General features: G+C 38.0%; 2 protein-coding genes across 4 annotated transcripts; one reads left to right on the forward strand and one right to left on the reverse strand.

Moving 5' to 3' along the window:
* Nucleotides 1-7,158: 7,158 nt before the first annotated feature.
* On the reverse strand, nt 7,159-10,359 carry LOC147849116 (uncharacterized). 2 transcript variants are annotated; one of them, XM_087337781.1, is made up of 2 exons: nt 8,883-10,359; nt 7,159-8,840 (listed from the first exon to the last, which is right to left on the reverse strand). In XM_087337781.1, exons 1-2 carry the CDS (start codon nt 10,197-10,199, stop codon nt 7,647-7,649), a joined length of 2,511 nt encoding a protein of 836 aa, XP_087193907.1. In that variant the 5' UTR covers nt 10,200-10,359; the 3' UTR covers nt 7,159-7,646. The 2 variants fall into 2 exon arrangements, with proteins under 2 accessions (XP_087193907.1, XP_087193906.1); XM_087337780.1 differs by having other exon boundaries at nt 7,159-10,355.
* Nucleotides 10,360-15,994: 5,635 nt separating this feature from the next.
* Nucleotides 15,995-19,070, forward strand: LOC147849117 (remorin-like). 2 transcript variants are annotated; one of them, XM_087337779.1, is made up of 4 exons: nt 15,995-16,231; nt 17,702-17,786; nt 17,894-17,975; nt 18,725-19,070. In XM_087337779.1, the coding sequence occupies exons 1-4, from the start codon at nt 16,177-16,179 to the stop codon at nt 18,929-18,931; spliced, it is 429 nt and encodes a 142-aa protein (XP_087193905.1). In that variant the 5' UTR covers nt 15,995-16,176; the 3' UTR covers nt 18,932-19,070. The 2 variants fall into 2 exon arrangements, with proteins under 2 accessions (XP_087193905.1, XP_087193904.1); XM_087337778.1 differs by having other exon boundaries at nt 15,999-16,231; nt 17,699-17,786.
* The last annotated feature ends 394 nt before the right edge of the window (nt 19,071-19,464 follow it).

Here is a 19,464-nt window from a genome sequence, read left to right on the forward strand (position 1 = left end):
ATGAAGTTAAGTCCTAGGACGGGGGGAATTTGGTCTCCCTCTCTAAAATGGTTGTTCTTGAATGACGTACAAATGCCAAGGCGAGATCTAGCTTCTAACCATTTTTTGTTAGGAAACATAAGGGCATGGGATGGGATCAAGTCATTTCTAGTTAAGGAGAAGCCCTCGACTTGGGATGCATTGCTTAATCAGCCTCTTCTTGGAAATTCTCTATTTTAGGATAATATAGGAAAAGTATTGGGTCTCAGAGCTCACCTTGCCTAGGGTAAACTGGATAATGGGTCAGCTGCTTCTGTAAATACTTGGATTCATTTCCAACAGATGCCACAAGCAGATCGACTTGCGCATCTACAAACTATTCATGGAGCCAAGATAACGACGACTGCCATTTCAGCTTCATATTCCTCATTAGCGGCGACTTTTGAACCCATACAGGAGTATTTCTGGTTTGGATGCTTCATAAATGATACATTGTTGGCTGTCAAGGGTATCTCACCTAATGGGTGCATCTCTTATTTTGAGGTTCTTGATAACAATAGAATGCAGCCTCATGCTTTTGACTGCAGCTACTTTCAGCATGTGTAGAATGCACCAGTCAGAGTGATTGCAAAAATGGGAAAGAAGTGGTTGCTGGATCCTATTGCACATATGTGTGATATGATGTGGTTGTATGCAAAAGAACCTGTTGCAAGACTACTATGGGATCCGGGGGGTTGGTTCTGGACATATTCCTTGGGGGAACATATCATAAAGGTTCCCTTTTTTCAGTATTCAGTAAAGCTAGGAAGGTCATTACTAAGGTCTATTAATGTAATGACGCTAGTAGCACAAAAACATTGGACTAACTGGGGTGTTTCAACGTTGCAGCTGAAAACATATTGGAGATGGATATGGTCTTTCAAGGGGCCTTCTAAATTTATTCTTTTTAGATGGCTGTTAGTGCATGTTGCATTACTAGTTGGCCAGACGTTAAAAGGGAATGTCACACAGAATCTCAGGCAATGTGGATTATGCTATGCAACGCCGGAGACTACTAAGCATGACCTCTGGTCTTGTCCCTTGGCTCAACAAGTATGGAATAAAGTTCTTTCTTTATTCCTAACAATCAATGTTGGTTGCTTGTTCTCATGGGGAGCAGCAGTGTGGGGAGTATTACACTCCAGCCTGATGTTGTATGAGGCAGATGATATGCAAGAGGCCATGACAGCATATAACAGAAGATTGATATCAGTTAGTCCGTTTCAACAACCTCGAAAGCAAATGCGATCTGTCGAGATCTAGAAAACTGTGACTACGATAACATTATGGGTATTATGGAAATGCAGATGCGGTCGACTTTACAATGCCTCAAAGCTTGGCATTCTAGAGGTATTGCTTGAGATATGGGAAACATTGTTGACAGTAGTTTGTGTGCAGTATAATAACATGGTTGGTTCTCCAGAATATATTCATAAAAGAAGGATGAAGCTTCTTCACTTACGGAGGAAGGTGCCTCTCTTTGTAATGACAAACCAAAGACCTCAATGGAATTATCATCTTCCATGGACCTTTTCTTGATATAAAACCAACATGTTAATGTATCATTTAAGGCTCAACAACCCTATATAAGTTGTTTTTGTATGTACAAGTTTAGGTGTACATACATTACATTGTAAACCTACAAGCAGATAACTTTCACTTGTACTTTCTCAATGTTTTAATACTATTGAAGAAAATCTTTCATGGAAAAAAAAAGTACACCTTACTACCATCTAGAATCATTGCCCTATTACGTTCATCAAGGATTGTACAAACAATAGCTTGAGATGACTTTCCCTCTAGTTGCCTTTTGTCAACCATATGTGCGGCATATACAATAATATCTCGCATAGCAAACTTATCTTCAAAGAATTTCGTAATATTCTCTCCCAAATGATAATGCATTTCTGTTTTATTCTCTTGCATACCTCTAATGACAATATTATTCTTTCTTCTTTCGATTTCATTTTGCTCCTTTGCATCTAACACATCCATGGTATTAGAATGCCTTTGCATGATTTTCGGTGTTTCATTTAAGAGAACACATTTCCCCTTTGTCTTGATCACATCTTCCCTCCCTTCAATTGTAGATTTTATTTCGGCATTTGCCTTCACCAAAACATCTTTTCCTGTTTCAAGACTCAACATTTTTCTTTCTATTTCAAGCATTCGATTATCTTGCATTTGAATAGTCATGTTCTTCATTACATGTAGTTCTTCATGCAAAGCTTTAATCTCTAACTTTTGCATTTCCATTGTATGTTGAAGAGTTAATTCTCTCTCCTTATAACCATACATTTCGCTTTGCATGTGCCTCACTGTCTTTTGCAATGAGATATACATAGCTGCCATCTTTTCCATTGACAAAGTATGCATTTGATTGTTTGGACTTTCAATCACGTCATCATTGACTTTTACTCCTCTTGGATCAAATACGTCGTTAATGAGGATTGAACCTATAACCTCACATCTACAATACATCATGCCTAACCATTTCAATATGAGAGACAAAGAAAAAAGAAATTAAAACTAAGAGACCAATTTTGACCTATGGGACCAAAGTATACATGTGGTCTTGATATGTGTCTCCTTCCTAAGAAGGGGTGTTCATACACTGAAGCACGTGAAGTATAAAATCAAGAGGTGAAAGGTGGGTTTTGAACCCAAGACACAATGCTTGTAGTGTTAACAACTTACCAGTAGTGAGAGAGAGAGAGAGAGAGAAAGAGAGATTCAATAAGTTATAATATGGCACAACAACTCTCAACTTCATCTTGGACTAGGTTATAACTTCAGTTTATATATGAACTGAATTAGGACAACTGTCCTTTATAATATTTACATATATGGCCTAAACCTAGTCATTCTACTAGGATAGTGTTAATATGTCCATTATAAGTCCGACAATCCCCCGCAATGGGCATATTCAACAAAAATATGTAATCAAAAGAAAAAAGTACAAATGTATACAAACGGCTATCAACTGAAAAACAGAAGTTAGATAGGTTGTGCCAATTGTCAAAAACCAATTTCCAGAAGTGTTGAAGCCAATTGTCCAAAATCGTCCTTATGTCCAACTTAATCAGACTGATTTTTCTTGACACCCATTTGGTGCAGAAGAGATTGGAATTGGTCTACCCGAAGGCACTTGGTCATCTTATCTACTACATTATTGTTCGAGCTCTACAATCCTCTATTGCGTCTTCTCCAACTGTTGTGCTGCTTTTATGGCTTTCCATTGGTTCTTGTTTTTTCTCCACCATATCCTTGGCACCAATGGTAATCAAGGCGAGCTCCATGTGCACTTCAACCAGTGTTGTGTTGGGGGCGCAGCTCTTTTAGTCGACTCTTCAGGCGCCAACATTCCTCTTTTAGCCGACTCTAGTGAAAGGGCCTTCGTCGTCACTCTCGGTCGTCTTCTCCATACCGTTATCGAAAGTTGAATCTTTGTATCAGTTTTGCAATCTCCATTTGCTGTAGATTGTCTCCATTACCATTGCCCCAAACTCTAAACCCTAAAGTCTGTATTACATCCATTTTGGCTTATTGCTCTTGCCCTGTTTCCCTGTAATTGAATCTACAAAACATGAATCCTGAGACGTTCACACACACAAGACGAATGAAGCCATAACCAAAGGGCATGAACAAGCTCTAAGCTCGGGCCATGATTATTTCCAAGATTCCAAGAAATCTCTCTAATGTGAGAATCATAGAGTTGGACATAGGAGCTCTTGTTGTTAGGAACTAAATAATGCCTAGTGCCTCCTTTTATAGTGTTCTCAATAATAGTCTTAAAGCTTTTAGAATGGTCCAAAGAAATCTGGAATATACATTAATTTCCTATAATAAAACGTAAATGAAAATAATATTTTATGTATTACAATAGATGATATAATGGTCAAGAGCTCAACCCATATAACATAAGGTCATGGGTTCGAGTTTTGCCATATCATGACACTAGGTATACAAAAACTAAGAAAATTGTATTAACAAGGAGAAACAACCAACAACTACAAAGAAGAGGAGATTCAAGAGCTTATGTAGTCACCTTCTCTCTATATTCTATTACTACAACCACCTCTTGGGAAGGAGGTGGAGACTTAACTTCTATGACACATTAGTTATGATACAAAATGGTGGGATGTTTACACACTTGGCTATTCCTAAGGTGTGTTCCCACAATAAGGAAGTTGAGTTTGATTCTCAACAATATATTTGTGATTATATTTTTCTTAAGCACATAATTACATAACTAAATATATGAGCCATTTGCAGGTTTATTCTGCCACTTGGCTCGATACAGATTATGTCCTTGGCACAACTCTAAGCAGGTGAAAATGCTCATCTACCATTAGCACCTATGAAGAAATTATTTTCTGAAAACTGAGCAAAGCATTTGTTGTTTGTAATGACAATACAAATCAATCACTTCATAAGGCTCTTATTGAGCCAATACAAAGACACTCAATGTAGGGCCAAGTAGACCACTCATCTCTTGTTACTCAAATTTATGCGTAGAAAATGTTGCCACTATGAAAAATCTTGATCTACTCTCTGGTTTCCTTGCAAACATGTGAAAACTTCTCATCTTCAACAAAAACAAGAATTTGAAATTTTCGTTTTAAGTGTTATATTTGCAAGAATGGAAATTCAAACTCCCAACTACTAAAGATCCCTAGGATCGGAAACCCTTTTCTTAGCTAATGCTTTAGATATGTGTCAAGCCCACAAGAGAACTTAAGTTCTCTTATGGTCAGCCCAAACCATTGTGGAGACCCAACCTTCGTGTTTAGTTTTTGTTATTACTCATTGCGTAGAAAAGTCCACATGAAGGAACTCACATATTTCCATCATGGATGGAAACAGTGTGTTGGCCATTTGAATCAGTCAAGAGTTCAAATCCTTCGTGCAAAGCTTTTGTACAATGCTTTTCGCGTAAAGCAACTAAATGGCAACAACTATTGCACAACATGAAGTGCCCTTCTGTTATGTGCCATTGTTTGTAGTGGATGAGGAGGACATTGTTGAACCTCCTGATCACCAAACCCCAACCCAATCCTAGGCTCTACATCGAGCCTTGGGTTCACATTACTCTTCGTTTCTTTGGCAAATGAAGGAAAAATAAATTCGCAAATACAAGCCCTTCAATTGAAAAGAAAATAACGTTTTCCCTAAAATACATTTCTCCTCTTTATATTTATACCTAAACTAACCCACATAAAACTACGCTTCCTCTATTCCAAAAGTTCCTTGGCGCATACCCTTCTTTTTTCTCTTTGTAAACCATAAAACTCTTCTTTCTCCCCTAAACACAAAAATAGATGCAATGCAAACCAAAAATACAAGTGCGCATTAGACGAAGGATAGTATAAAGAGTGAGGGCCTAGCATTGAAATATGGTATAAAGGTAATATCTATAAACCTTTACACCCTTCTCCCAAGTGTTAAAGAGACACTTGTGGAGGTTCTTTCTCATTATACTCCTTAGAGCTAAACCTTAGTCATTTTCTCTCAAGAGGACATCCTATCCTTGAACAAAGGCCAAGGATAGGATGTCTCTCATTTTTTATTGACATGCACCAAGGCCACCACTTTTGCCATCAATTGCACACTCACCCAATCGTTGTCTATACCCACCTCACTTTCTACCCTCTTCCCCATTGTTAGACTTAGTCCAAGTTATACAATGCACATGATCCATTCCTACTTGAGTAGCTAGCCTCCCCAAACCCCCACATGATTCATTCCTTATCCTTGCTCCCAACATCCAAGCTTCCATTATCATTTTTTCTCTCCTTCCCATCCTCCTCTCCTCGCCTCTTTTTGAAGGACACTCTTTCCTAATGGGGCCTCAAGTTTAATCGCAATCGCAACCTATGCATATGTGCACGAGAGTTGGTATTGGCATACCTCCATGATTTTGAGTTCATGTCAAACATAGTTCCTCACGCTCATATCTTAGCTTTTTGAAGCCTCGCTTCCCCCACTCAACTTCTTTCACTTCACCCACCGATGTAGTCACCTGACACTCCAACACAAATGAAGACTTCTCATGTTTTTAAGAAACACTTCATCCTCATTGCTATTAAGTTAGTTTAGTTTAGTTTAGTTTAGGTTAAAACATCTTTCTTATATTTGTCGAAATCTTTTTTCATGAGAATTGTTATTGTTGTTTCTCCATGTCCACTTATAGTGTTTGGCACAAACACTTTATTTGAATGCTTGTGGTATTTATATCAAACCTTAAATTGGAACTTGAGCTAGATTTAAGTAGAGGAAATCTCAAAACTATGTGAAATTGTAGTCAATATAAGATATACTATATTGCAATCTTCAAATAACCGTCTTTGACGCTTTCATTGCTTGAATCATTGAATGTAACATTGCATTGCTTGCATAAGCACTGTATGTTGCAATAATATAGCAACTTCTTTTCGCTACTTCAAAAGTATCTAGCATAATTGACAAGAGAATGCAATTTTGTCCTTAGTGACCATGATATTCTAGAAAAATAATTGGAGCTTCATTGTTTAGATGCACAAATTTCTTTATCTAAATTTTGGCATTGGCAAATTTTTTTGGAGGCAACATACTCCCAATATAACCGTTGATTATTGGTGAAAAAAACCTAAACACTAACTTTGTTGTGAGATAACATTTTGAGATTTTTTTTGTTGGGAAATGATTTGTTGATATATAACATCAAAGACAGAAATGATTTGCTGCAATTTACGCATGAGGCTTCTATATTTGGATGGCTTCTCTTCTACATGTTGCAAAGTGAAGAACAATAACAAAAGAGAAGGAATTTATAGGCATCCTTTGAGTAGGGGATCAAGGAGATGATTTATGTTTGCAAAACATGACTAAGCCAAGCCTCATGTTAAAGCTTGAAAAACCTTCTACAAAACAACTCATTTTCAGTGCACTTCCTATGGTACATACAATGATCACAATAATACGATAGAGTTGCATCTACACATGGTAATTCTGGAACTTCTTGGGGGTGTCAATGCCATTCATTACATACAACAAATGGAGAGTTGGTTTATATAGGGTATTGTTTCGATATTAAGGGAGGGCAATATGCAACTAGACGGTTAAATGACATTCGAAGAAACAACCTATGGAGAGATAAGGTGATAGAAATGTGAGAGACTTGTCATATATACGTATATATAGGCTAAAAATATGATGGTACAAAGGAGTTGAAAACAAGGATCCCATGGACATCAAATCAATTCTGAATAGGCTGCTTACACTACAATAGGCTTGTTTCAAACATTCACCAAGAAGTTGTTCAGGCGTTGTTTTGTCCGTGTGAGAAAGAGCCCACTTTCATTCATGTTTCACTTTTCAATGTTCGGCACTTGTGAGGTTTTCGCTGGGTAATGTCCGGCTATCGACTCTCTTTGTCGGCATACAAAACAGCCTCTTAATGTTAGGAGCCCACTTTCCTTCGCGTTCCTTACAATGCTCTAGCATGATGAGGCTTCATTAGCTATAGTACATTCCACCTCTCTTGACATATATAAGAGAACCTCTTAATGTTAGGTTCGGATTGGTAAGTGTGCATCCATGGTGTGGAAAAATGCCTTAAGACTTGTTGTGACAGTGTGAAAAAGGTCTCATTGTCTCTTTGATATTGAATACAAGGATGGGACATGAAGAGCTTTCATGGATGTAAAAAAGCCAAGGCAACCCAATAATCCATGCCTATAGGGAAGAAGAGTTCTCTTCTTCATGACCTCAGCTTGTGCCCTTTGAGAGGATGCATATTGGTGATGAGCACCAGAGAAGAAGATGTGTGGATTGGATTGAGGACTAGACAATGAGGCCCTCTGAGACTCATGTATACCTCCTTTTCCTTCCATATCCATGTCTTTCATGAATGATCTCTTGTTATCACACACCTGACACATCATGTGTTGCTGGTTTCCATACATCCCACTCTCTTCTTGCACACACTTTCCATCATTCCTATTAGTTCCATGCTCTTTAAGGAGCTCCTCTAGTGTTCTCCTCTTAGGATATACAACTTTCTCTGAGATGTTGTTGTTGTTGTTGTTGTTGTAGGTGCTACTATAGATCATGTGGCTCTCAAAAGATGGCCTTGGTGGGACCATCATCAAATCATCTATGTGGAACACTCTAAGTGGAGATAAGGACCTTGCTCTCCTATGCGACTCGCCACGATGCCGGGGCATCGAGCTTGTGTGATTCGAATAGCTGTTTTGTCCATGATTTTGTTGTTCACGGTTAATCTTACGCTTACTCGTCATCCCATCATGAAATTCAGGGGCCCTGTTTTTCACTTGATGGGGCATTGTGTATCCACTCATCTCGCCGGATTGTTGTTGATGATGATACTGATGAGCATTGCTACACTCTAAGTTACTATGGATGTTGTTCATATCACCATGAGGAGGATCAGGCTTCATATGGCTGCTCTTCAAATCATCATGGTCTGGATTGGGCTTCATGTGGATGCCCTTCAAATCACCATGAGAACAATTCGGCTGTGTATCGATGTAATTGTGATGACATCGAGGAGAATTCATCTTCATGTTGATGTTCTTCACATCACCAAAATGAGGATTAGGCTGCATGTTGATCATGCTTTGAACATCACCATGATACAGTTTGGGCTGAAAATGGAAGCCCTTTACATCACCATGATAAGGATTGGGCTGCATGTGGATGCTCCTCACATCACTATGATGATGGTTGTGCTGCATATGGATGTCCTTCACTATCCTGCAATGATGGTTGGGCTGCATAGAGGTGTTAGTTACATGGCCATGATGAAGATATGGTTGCATCTTGATGTTCTCCCCATTACTATGATCTGGATAGTTCAGCACCTTCATATTCCTCACATCACCATGATCTGGATAGGGCAGCATCATGCTTGTCCTCACATCACCATTATGTGGATAAGGGTGCATCTTGATGCTATTTATATCATCAAGATGATTCATATTGATGGTGTTCAGATCAATATGATGAGAATTGGCATGCATTTTGATGGTGTTCACTTCATTATGATGAGGATTGGCATGCATTTTGATGGTGTTCACATCAATTTGATGAGGATTGGCATGCATTTTGATGCTATTCACATCAATTTGATGAGGATTGGCATGCATTTTGATTCTGTTTGCATCACGGCGGTGAGGATTGGCAAGCACTTTCATGTTGGTTGGATCACCATGATGAGGAATGGCGTGCATATAGAAGCTCTTCTCATCATCACTGTGATGGGTCATGGCTGCATGCATATCCATGCTTCTCACATCATCACCATGGCAGCTCATGGCTGCATGCATATCCATGTTCTTCACAGAATCACCATGACAGCTCATGGCTGCATGCATATCCATGTTCTTCACAGAATCACCATGACAGGTCATGGCTGCATGCATATCCATGTTCTTCACGGAATCACCATGAAAAGCAATGGTTTGCATAGTGATGCCCTTCACATCATCCCTGTGTTGATGATTGGATATATGTACATTCCTCATCTCATTTTGATGATGATTAGGGATCTGAGAAAAGCATCTTACCACATGATGTTGTAGTTGTCTCCTTCTTGCCCTGCTTCTCTTCCATATCTCTAAAGCAGTCTCATGGCCATCCTTGGTATCAGTATTAGCAGAGCTTTCTTGTTGAGAATAACCACAGTTTTCTTGTCTGGAGCCACAACAGTATTTGTGGATGCCATAATCTTCTTCATCATCATCATCATCATTATGAACCTTTCTTGAGGGCCTGCAACTGGCACCAATCTTAGTACCATAATTAAGTGAGCCAGAATTAACCCCGTTCTCCTGCGGAGCGGGATCGGGACAACCAAATGCTCTGTTTAGTGGTCTAATTTTGCCATTGTAGAAGAGCTCCTCTGCAGAGCACATGTAGCTAGTATTAATGGCACTACTAAATGCAGCAGTGTTAGAAGAGGAAGAGGTAGTAGTATTGCCATATCCAACATCAGAAAACCTTGCACTGAAGTCGAAATCGGAGCTGCTACTGCTACTGCTACTGCCTGTAGAATCACGAACAAGAATATCTGTAGCAGTAGTAGTGGTATTAGGGCTAGGAGGATTAGAAATTAGGGTTTGGGTGCCATCTTCCTCATCTTGATTTCCTTTGCCATTATCCTCCAGAGAGCTGTGCATTTCTTGGGGTACAGAGAGAAAGAATGGAGGATTCCCAAGAAGCCAAAGAAAAAGAAGCCGATAAGCAGAGATGCAGGCAAAGGGGTAAGTAATCTCTGCAAGAAGGAGAGAGAGAGAGAGAGAGAGAGAGAGAGAAGGAGAGGGAGAGGGAGAAGAAACAGTAATTTTAATTGATTGAAGCAGAGAAAGTGATGGGCTCTCCCCAAGTTTATGTGTGTTGGGCCCAATGTGTGTGTGTGTATTCAAATCTCGAAGAGAAAGAAAGGGATGGGGGGAAGAGAGAGAGAGAGAGAGAGAGAGAGAGAGAGAGAGAGAGAGAAGGAACAGAGAAGAAGAGAGAGAAGGAGAGAGAGTGTGTGTGAGAGAAGGAACAGAGAAGAGAGAGTGTGTGAATGGTGTGTGTGAGAGTGAACTGAGAGAAGAAGAGAGAGAGAGAAAGAGAGAGAAGGAACAGAGAAGAGAGAGAGTGTGTGAATGGTGTGTGTGAGAGTGAACTGAGAGAAGAAGAGAGAGAGTGTGTGGATATGGTGTGTGTGAGAGTGAACTGAGAAGGAGAGAGAGAGAGAGAGTGTGTGAGAGAAGGAACAGAGAAGAGAGAGAGTGTGTGAGAGAAGGAACAGAGAAGAGAGAGAGTGTGTGTATGGTGTGTGTGAGTGAGCTGATAGAAGGAGAGAGAGAGAGAGAACAGAGAGATAGAAGGAACAGAGTATGGTCTTCTTAACTTTTTTTCCTTCTTTCTTTCTTTTATTCTTTTGTCCTATTTCTCTCTATACATATCTAACTCTAATAGTTAGTGGTAACTGAAGAGGTTCCACCTCCAGTTACCACTTCCTATGGATCCTCAAAAGCTCATTTATCTATCCATCCATCCATCCATGGAGAAGTTCACGATTCCATCCATGTAGCCTTACATAGCCTTCGATCCGATCGATCGCCTAATGTGTCCTCTCTCTATGCCATAAATGTGTGTTGAAAATCCTCGTTATGTCTTGCTCGATTGCTCTTTTTGATACTTCGTTTGTAAAGAGACATATAGAGAGAGAGAGGGAGGGAGAGAGAGAACTCATCAATTGTGGGAAAGATATCTTTCTAATGTCCATTGGAGACCAATTATGATCTATGACACAAGTGCCTAGCCCATGGGAAGAGAGAGAGAGAGGAGTGTGTGTGTGTGTGTGTGTGTGTGTGTGTGTGTGTGTGTGTGTGTGTGTGTTCGCGCACACATGTATGTGGGCGCCATATTGGTAAGCCCATATGGATGTAGCTCTATTGGTATGGTTCTCCCTCCAATGGGAACCAAAAGGTCATGGCTTCAACACCTTACATTCAACAGTGGCATCGACTAAACCAAGAGGATATGTATGGAGTAATAGAGAGGTGAGAAAGAAGACCCAAAATGTAGGGTTAGTATTCTTACAACTTGTTGCTACTTTGGGTAAGCTAATTACGATAATGTGTGTGTGTGAGAGAGAGAGAGAGAGAAAGAGAGAGATGGGAATGGGCTTTTTGGATGTCTGGTTGATCATGTCGAGCATGTGCAATTGTGTGGGGTGTGTGTGTGTGAAAGAGCGAGAGATGGGCTTTTTAGATGTTTGGTTGATCATGACGGCCATGTGCAATGAACTTATTGAAATCCATCGATATCGCTCGCATTTTGACACATACTCAAATGTGATGGCAAGTTATCATGCTACCAACCAAATTCACCTATGTTGTTTGCATGTGAAATCCCCCAATAATCTCTCCATATGGGATAGATAACATATATCATTGATCTTCGATTGCACTCTCGTAAATTCAAGATTGTGTTACCCAATTCGAATATGTGTATTATGGATGGGGGGCCAAGTGTAAAAGGGGAATTTCTCACTTAGAACATTGTTGAGGACTAAAAACAAGCACGCATCTCACCAATTCTCCATGTCTTAGGAGATGAGTGTTGAAAAGGTCTAATTGCCAACACAAACCTCTTGTTAGGGAATTTGGCCTGCAAAGGATTACATGATTACTACATCATTCACAAAAAGCACACGGTGTACTTCTTTTACATATATAATAAAGGACATGCTACAAAAGTATCAAAGACCACACTCTTTATGAAAAGCAAAATGGTCACCATTTACACGGTTGTAATCAATGACACTACAGAAGAGCGAGCCAAAACTGAAATGTTATATTAATGTTTGCAAAATGCCGACATGGCCTCCAAGGCTGCAAGAATCACATCCTTGTGATATCTCATAAAATGTTTTATAGCAATTAAAAAAGAGAAGGAATTGTGACTAGACGATGTTGTTTTGTCATAGTTCTCAAGGGGTCAATAGCATGTCTTTATGAGAGAGACTTTTCTTTTAATTCATCCTCAAAGGCAAAATACAACCTACGACACCAAAGAGAGGTAGTTTAGATGTTGGTTCTTGCATACAAACCACACACAAGTGTTCCCTTGATCATGAATGAGTAGGGTAGGCCAAACAGACAGTAAATTGAATATACTAGTTATGGCCATAGTCGTGAATTTGAGAGTTTAAAAATCCTTGAATAGTTATCAAACGACCATCTTATACCACCTATTTATCATTCTCTTAGATTGTTTATTTCAATGGCGTAATTCTTCAGTTCTATTAGTTTAACCTCCTAAGGAATCCAAAACTCGGTCTTTCAAGCATTGTGTTTATTGGAGGAGTCAAATTCAAATCATTGCCTTCCGGTTTAAGGACAACATATCACCAATGAAAGATTAGTTTGTTTTCCGCGTTGCATTTCATCACAATCTATTGTCCCAATGTGTGTTTGTCAAGAAATTTGATAATACACAACCACAATCAACTTCTTTATGTAATGATATTTCATAATTGCTAAAACAGTCCTTTAGAGTGGCCGTAGCAACCAATACCACGATGGCATCGAGAGTGGTAAGATTGAATATGAAGAATGTTATTTTTATTTCAACATAGAAGAGGAATAATGGGTTAAACTTCAACATAGATGAGGATCTAGCCTTCATTGCTCAATTGAATAGACCCTCTTTCAAATGCAGAGGGGATTGCTCTTCCATGGTTTAATAAGGGATGCTTTTATATAAATACAAGCAATTGGAATTGTTCATAACTTTGGTGGTTCACATTTTGATCTTTGGTATACTAATGCATATGGTTAGGGCTTTGGCCTCTAGATGCATTCCTATGTGGGGCATATCCAATGCTTATCCGCACACTGTGTGCGTGTGCATGTGTGTTGGTGTGTAAACACATAGAACATTGGTATTATTGTTGTTTTTATTGAATTTTTCAATGGATGAATTCTAAGAGTAGTGAAGTGACAAGGATTGTTGTCACATGACACAAAAGAGACTCTACTCTAGACTCATAATACTATGTTGACCAGAACACCCCCATATAACCTTGGCGAAAGAGTTCTACCCCACTTTGCAGGATGCGAACCGTGATGTGCGTCCATGTGGTATATTTAAATTTTAAACCTTGTCGTCTTGGTATTGGCCATGTAGTCATGCAACCTTACATTAACGAATATTGAGTGTGAAACTGAATAGCTCAACAATGGTTGTAGTCCTAAAGTGCAGACAAAGTGATGAAGTCCGATAGTTTAATATTATTTTTAGACCGATGGTGTAAAACAACATGTCTACTCAAAGTCATCACGAAGCCAAAGATGCTTATATTTATAGTCTTCAACACGTTAAAAAAAACTTCAATTTTAGTACATAGTTTAAAGTGATGAATGCATCCGCGGATCATGATCAAGAAGAAATGACAAGGAGGTAAGATGTCAACATCGTCACTTTACAGTATCGCAAATTGAATACATTTTGCACACACATACTTCAGTGTTGATGGCCACACAATATGTAGGGCGGCAACTTTTGGGAGCATTATGATTTAAATGATAATGCGAATATTTAAGAGCTAAAGAGAATATGACATGCATCATATAGCCATATGTGCATGATCTACAACATTCAACAAACACGTCCACATTACAACTATGTATGTTAGGCAACAACCACGTTTTTTGAGCACTGTGATTAAAATGATGGCGTAAAATATTTAAGGGCTAAAGGGCGAATGATTTGAATTGGATAGGCTTGTGCACATTATTGACGACATTCGACTCCACGTGTATTTACAATATGTTTTTTTCAATGTGCTAAGGAAGGGAGGTGTAACTATATCCTCCTTTGCAGGCATTTCGAGAACGCGACCTTACAAGCAAGTTGTATAACCATCAACATTTTCTATCTTGTTGAATCACATATATTGTGAAGGGTTTCTTTGAAGGTTCAAGGGATCACATTCCTTTAGTGTCTTTGAGCATATCCCAGTGTTTATCAACCAAAGTTCCATATTCCTTATGAAGGATATTCAAATAGAAAATATTTTTGTATTCTAAGGATAATGATTTCGGTATCTTTTCATAGAAGCAAAACTCCCTTTGGAAATGAATCACTTCTAATATAAGCTAGTAATAAAGTATCTTTGACTCATTTTGTATTGATGAACGCAATCAAACATACTTTCCCCTTAACTATATCAATAAATATGGTGAATTGTGCGTATAAATACGGTCAATAGACGAACATGGCCAAATGTTGAAAGCTTTTAAACAATGGCACCTACTATTGGTTTTTATAAAATATGTTGTTGTTATTGTATTGATCGTGCTAGGGACATAACAAGCATATCAATCAGAACTATAAATGAAACCATCATTCTCGAGCTAATTAATCATCAATGGCCATTGAATCAGTTGAACTTCGACCAAGTCTAGTTTATTGTTACTTGGAATTCAAAACACGTGTACTTGTTCAAGTTTTAACAAATGAGGTCGGATTCAAGCTAATACCATTAAAATAGTATCATTTTAAGTTATAATACATTACTTGAAGCACATGAGCACCTCACCTCTTTTTTTTATGAAAGGGTGTGGCAATATGCCCTCCATTTTTGGACCTTTCTTGTCCAAACCCCATTGCCCAATCAAATGCATAAATGACACCATTGTCTTACATTCACCTAGGTAATGTACTAACACAAATTATTAAGTTTTTTATAGGGTTGTTGAAGGGATACATGTATATAGTGTGAAAACATTTGAACGAGTAAATGTACATGGAGAGAGGCAGTAGTACATAATGGTTTTATGTCCTCGAAAATATTTCTTTGATAGTATGTTTTTGTCCCCCTTTAGAAATTGAGCCATACGTTTACAAAGAAATACGTGAGAACCAAGTGGACATTTCAAAATCTTGGCAATATATATTAGCTTTTGATGTTTTACGATTACGATTAACTGTTATTATTATTGTGATGATGACCATAGTTCGTTTTGTAATGGACATGTATAATTTGCTTCATCCGAAGTGTTACAGATGCGATGACAAGCCACTTACATGTGATTTTCGAGCACATACAAAGTAGATGCGCATATGTAGCACATACAAATACATGTCAAGCAAGCAAGTGTAATTAAGAGGCCTCTTTTAAAAAGAAAAAGAAAAGACAACACAACTTCCATGATCCGTGCATTAATTAACAATCAATAGTAACAAAAACTGAACAAAATGACATGTGTCACGCTCTAATTTGGCAAGGAATATGCTTTGATAGAAGAGAATGCAAAAACCAAAGGCATTAAAAGAAACTTTGATGACAAAACCAAAAGTTGTTCTCTTCCTTCTTCTTCAATTCTTTTAGATTTTATACCACCCCAACCCCCCAATTAATTTCCCCATCAAATGTGTTTTTTTAGAATTTCTACCGTTTCCAAAATTAGTTTTGTTTTTTTAGAGATGCCCAAATAAATGAAAAGAAGAAAAGCATTAGTGTAAGTAACCACGTATGTGGGTTCATGCATTAAAAGGTAACAACTACTCATGTGACTCAAACAAAAACATTCATCATTTTCTTTGACACCCATCCCAAGTTGTATCCTCATCCATTCCAAGAGGTCTCTGGAGATGGTTGTTGGGCATTATGGCACCCACTCCCGCGGCATCACCACCACCACCACCGGTAACCCTTGTCACCCTCACTCACTTACTCATTACCCTCCTAATCTTGTCTCTTCACCCGAATTCATTTTTTATTCAACATTAAAATTATTCACTATATATCCTAATTCTTAACATTCTCAGAGTGTATTTTGGTTAGGGTTTGATACATCATACATTTTGCTTTAATGCTTGCATGGCGTTTGATTATGTAATTTCTTAACATTCTCTGAGTGTGTGTTGGTTAGGGTTTGATATATCATACATTTGCATTAATGCTTGTGCGGTGTTTGATTGTGTGTCCATGTCTTTCGATCATTTTTTGTACAATTTACTACGCGGTGTAATTCTTAACATTCTCTGAGTGTGTGTTGGTTATGCTTTAGTACATTGTACATTTGGTTTAACTTGTGCACGACGTTTATTGTGTGTGATCTCTTCCATACATTTTTTGTGCAATTCGCTACATAATGGAGTTCTTAACATTCTCTGAGACCATGTTGGTTACGGTTTGATACATTATACATTTGATTTAACTCTTGTGTGGCGTTTGATTGTGTGTCCATTTCTTTCTTGCATTTTTGTACAATTTAATGAACTTCGCCCTTGGTGATATGAACGCCTCCAACGACCAACATCACACCCCACTATGACTAAATTAAATAAGTTTAATGAACATACATGTCAACAAGCGAGAAGATAGAATGTAGAAAATGAGAATGCCAACTAGGGTTTAGTGTTTATGTTCGATAATATGGTTCTCCTAGTTGCTTGGAGCTTACAAATAACTGCTCAAATGTCTCGATACACAACTTATGCATCATTTTTTCTTGCAATTCCACCCTATGTGAAGACCTATTTCATGTTCCCCACTTGATGCTTTGGAAAGAGAGATGATGATAATGATTAATTATTGTTCGTTAGAGGCCATTAAGCATGTGGTAAGGACTTAGGGTTTGATTTGACAAATTACATCAAGGAGATGTGGTATGTTGATGCATTGCATAACCTATCCAAAAGGCAAGGCTCCATTAAAGTGTTATCATTTTATTTTAGGTGTTTATGCTCACACATACTTTGAGTCTATATGTATTTGTTACCCATTAGTAATCTCGAAACTTTGTAAACTTTTGTTCTTCATAGGCATATAATGTTACGTGAAATCTGGATGCCCTTTTGTGACGACTAATATATATAATCTCTAAATTGTTTATTAAGAGAGAATGCATTGTATGGTTTATCCACAACAAATGACCTAAATAAGCACCATGCTTTGTTGTTTATGAACATTTGAGTATGTATTGCCTCTTCAACTTCAATAATTCCCATTCGTAAGATGCCGAATTACTCCTAGCTCTACACATAATCACAAGCTAAAGTAAAAGAAAACATATCAAATTGTAACCATCAAAAAAAGTTTAGTTGTTCATTTGTGTTTTTCTTATGTGATTGGGTGAAATCTTCGTGTACAAAACAACAAATCCGCTAGAAGAGGCACTTGCCAAAGTTAATCAGTACAAAACGTTTTCATACATCAAAGCTTGGGAAGATAAGGAGAGAGCAAGTGCCAACAATAGGTAAACAAATCAATTTCTTACTCATAACATGTTTGTTCATTGTTTCCTCCATTTATTAATACACATATTTGACCTCAACTGAAATAAATTGACAATACCTTTGATAGGTTCGAAAAGGCAGCAACTAAAGTAGAGTCTTGGGAAAATGGTCAAAAGGTTGCAATTGAATCAAGGGCAAGACAATCTATTGTAATTTTCAACACTTGTGGACACTTCATAAGTTTGACATAATCACATAGCAATGTGTGTGCTCACCAATAATACCATATAACGTTGTTTCAACTTCAATAATTGGATGCCAATGAATGCCTATATTTGATTGGCAAATAAGGATTTGCAACCCAATGTTTGCACGAACACAGACAAACCCATGGACTCAAAAATCGGCTTGCAACAAAGTAGATTCTCCCTCACAAACAAATAGATTTACCAAGCCACTATGTATGGCTGGGGCTTGGGTTCTACAATCATCTAGCACTAATTACAAATTGTTCATCATCCCACTTAGCATCTCGTCTTTTAGCCTCTAGCACGAGCTTATACACATGACTCCAATTTAAACTGCAATAAATGTGATATGGTAACTTTGTATTGGCCTTAGTGCCCTTACAATGAATCCATTTAATGCCAAGAGTATATGGTACGAACTCGAGGAGGGGGAGTTTGCTTTATTTATCGACCCTAATTATGGATGACCTTGGGAGTATATGATTGTACAAAGGGACACACATATATATCCATCTATTATTACTAGTCCTAAGCGACGTTTCATGCCATCAACAATCATCCAAAGAAGGCGTGGCGTGCACGTATATTGCACGATCATAATATTTATGAATTGCCAAAATGTATATGCACAATTTATTTTTTTGTTTAGGTAGTAAAATATTATATGTTACAACGTGACACTCTTTTGCTAACATAGCCCTAACATATAGGAAGACTTGGAGAGGAAAAGGGCTGCCATACTAGAGAGAATGAGAAATGAAAGTGCAGAGGTTCATAGGGTGGCCCAACAAAAGATGGCAAAAGCAGAAGCTCAAAGACGGCAAGAATATGTGAGAATTGATGAAGAGGCAACTCGATATCGTAATGAAGGGCAAAAGCCAGTAAAAAATCTCATATGTTTTGAATTTTGCTCATGATGAAGCTACAATATACTCTCATCCTAGAAGGAAGATCCATATTCTAGCCATGGGTAATATAATCTCCAAAAGAACTCTTGCAACATTTAATGTAATATTGTGAAGAATGTATATAAAATATTGTAAGGACGTTGCTTCATACTGTGCAATCATTGTGTGTGTGTATTTGTTTTCCATGCTCGAGCAACAAGCTAATATGCAAAGCAACATAAAAGTCCAAAAGTATGAAGTGCAAAATTAAAATGAGAATGCATGAGCACCATGACTTCAAATATTAGTTGATACTAATCCATATATACACCTGCTTGAGGAATTTAAATTACAATTAATCATGAAAGAAATACATAAGTCATAAATCTTTAAATATCTTTACCATATATTTTCAGACTTGAAATTTATACTTCCAAAGTTCCAATACCCTTAAGTCTCTATAGAAAGGTTCTCATGCAACAAAAGACTTTCAAGCTCAATCACATGTTTCTTTGTGCATGTTTTTGTTTCAATGTGTCCACATCTCACTTCAACACGCGATC

Source organism: Azolla caroliniana, unplaced genomic scaffold, assembly GCF_043228905.1.
Source record: "Azolla caroliniana isolate FFs.n. ecotype wild unplaced genomic scaffold, voAzoCaro1.0.p SCAF_124, whole genome shotgun sequence".
NCBI lineage: Eukaryota > Viridiplantae > Streptophyta > Polypodiopsida > Salviniales > Salviniaceae > Azolla > Azolla caroliniana.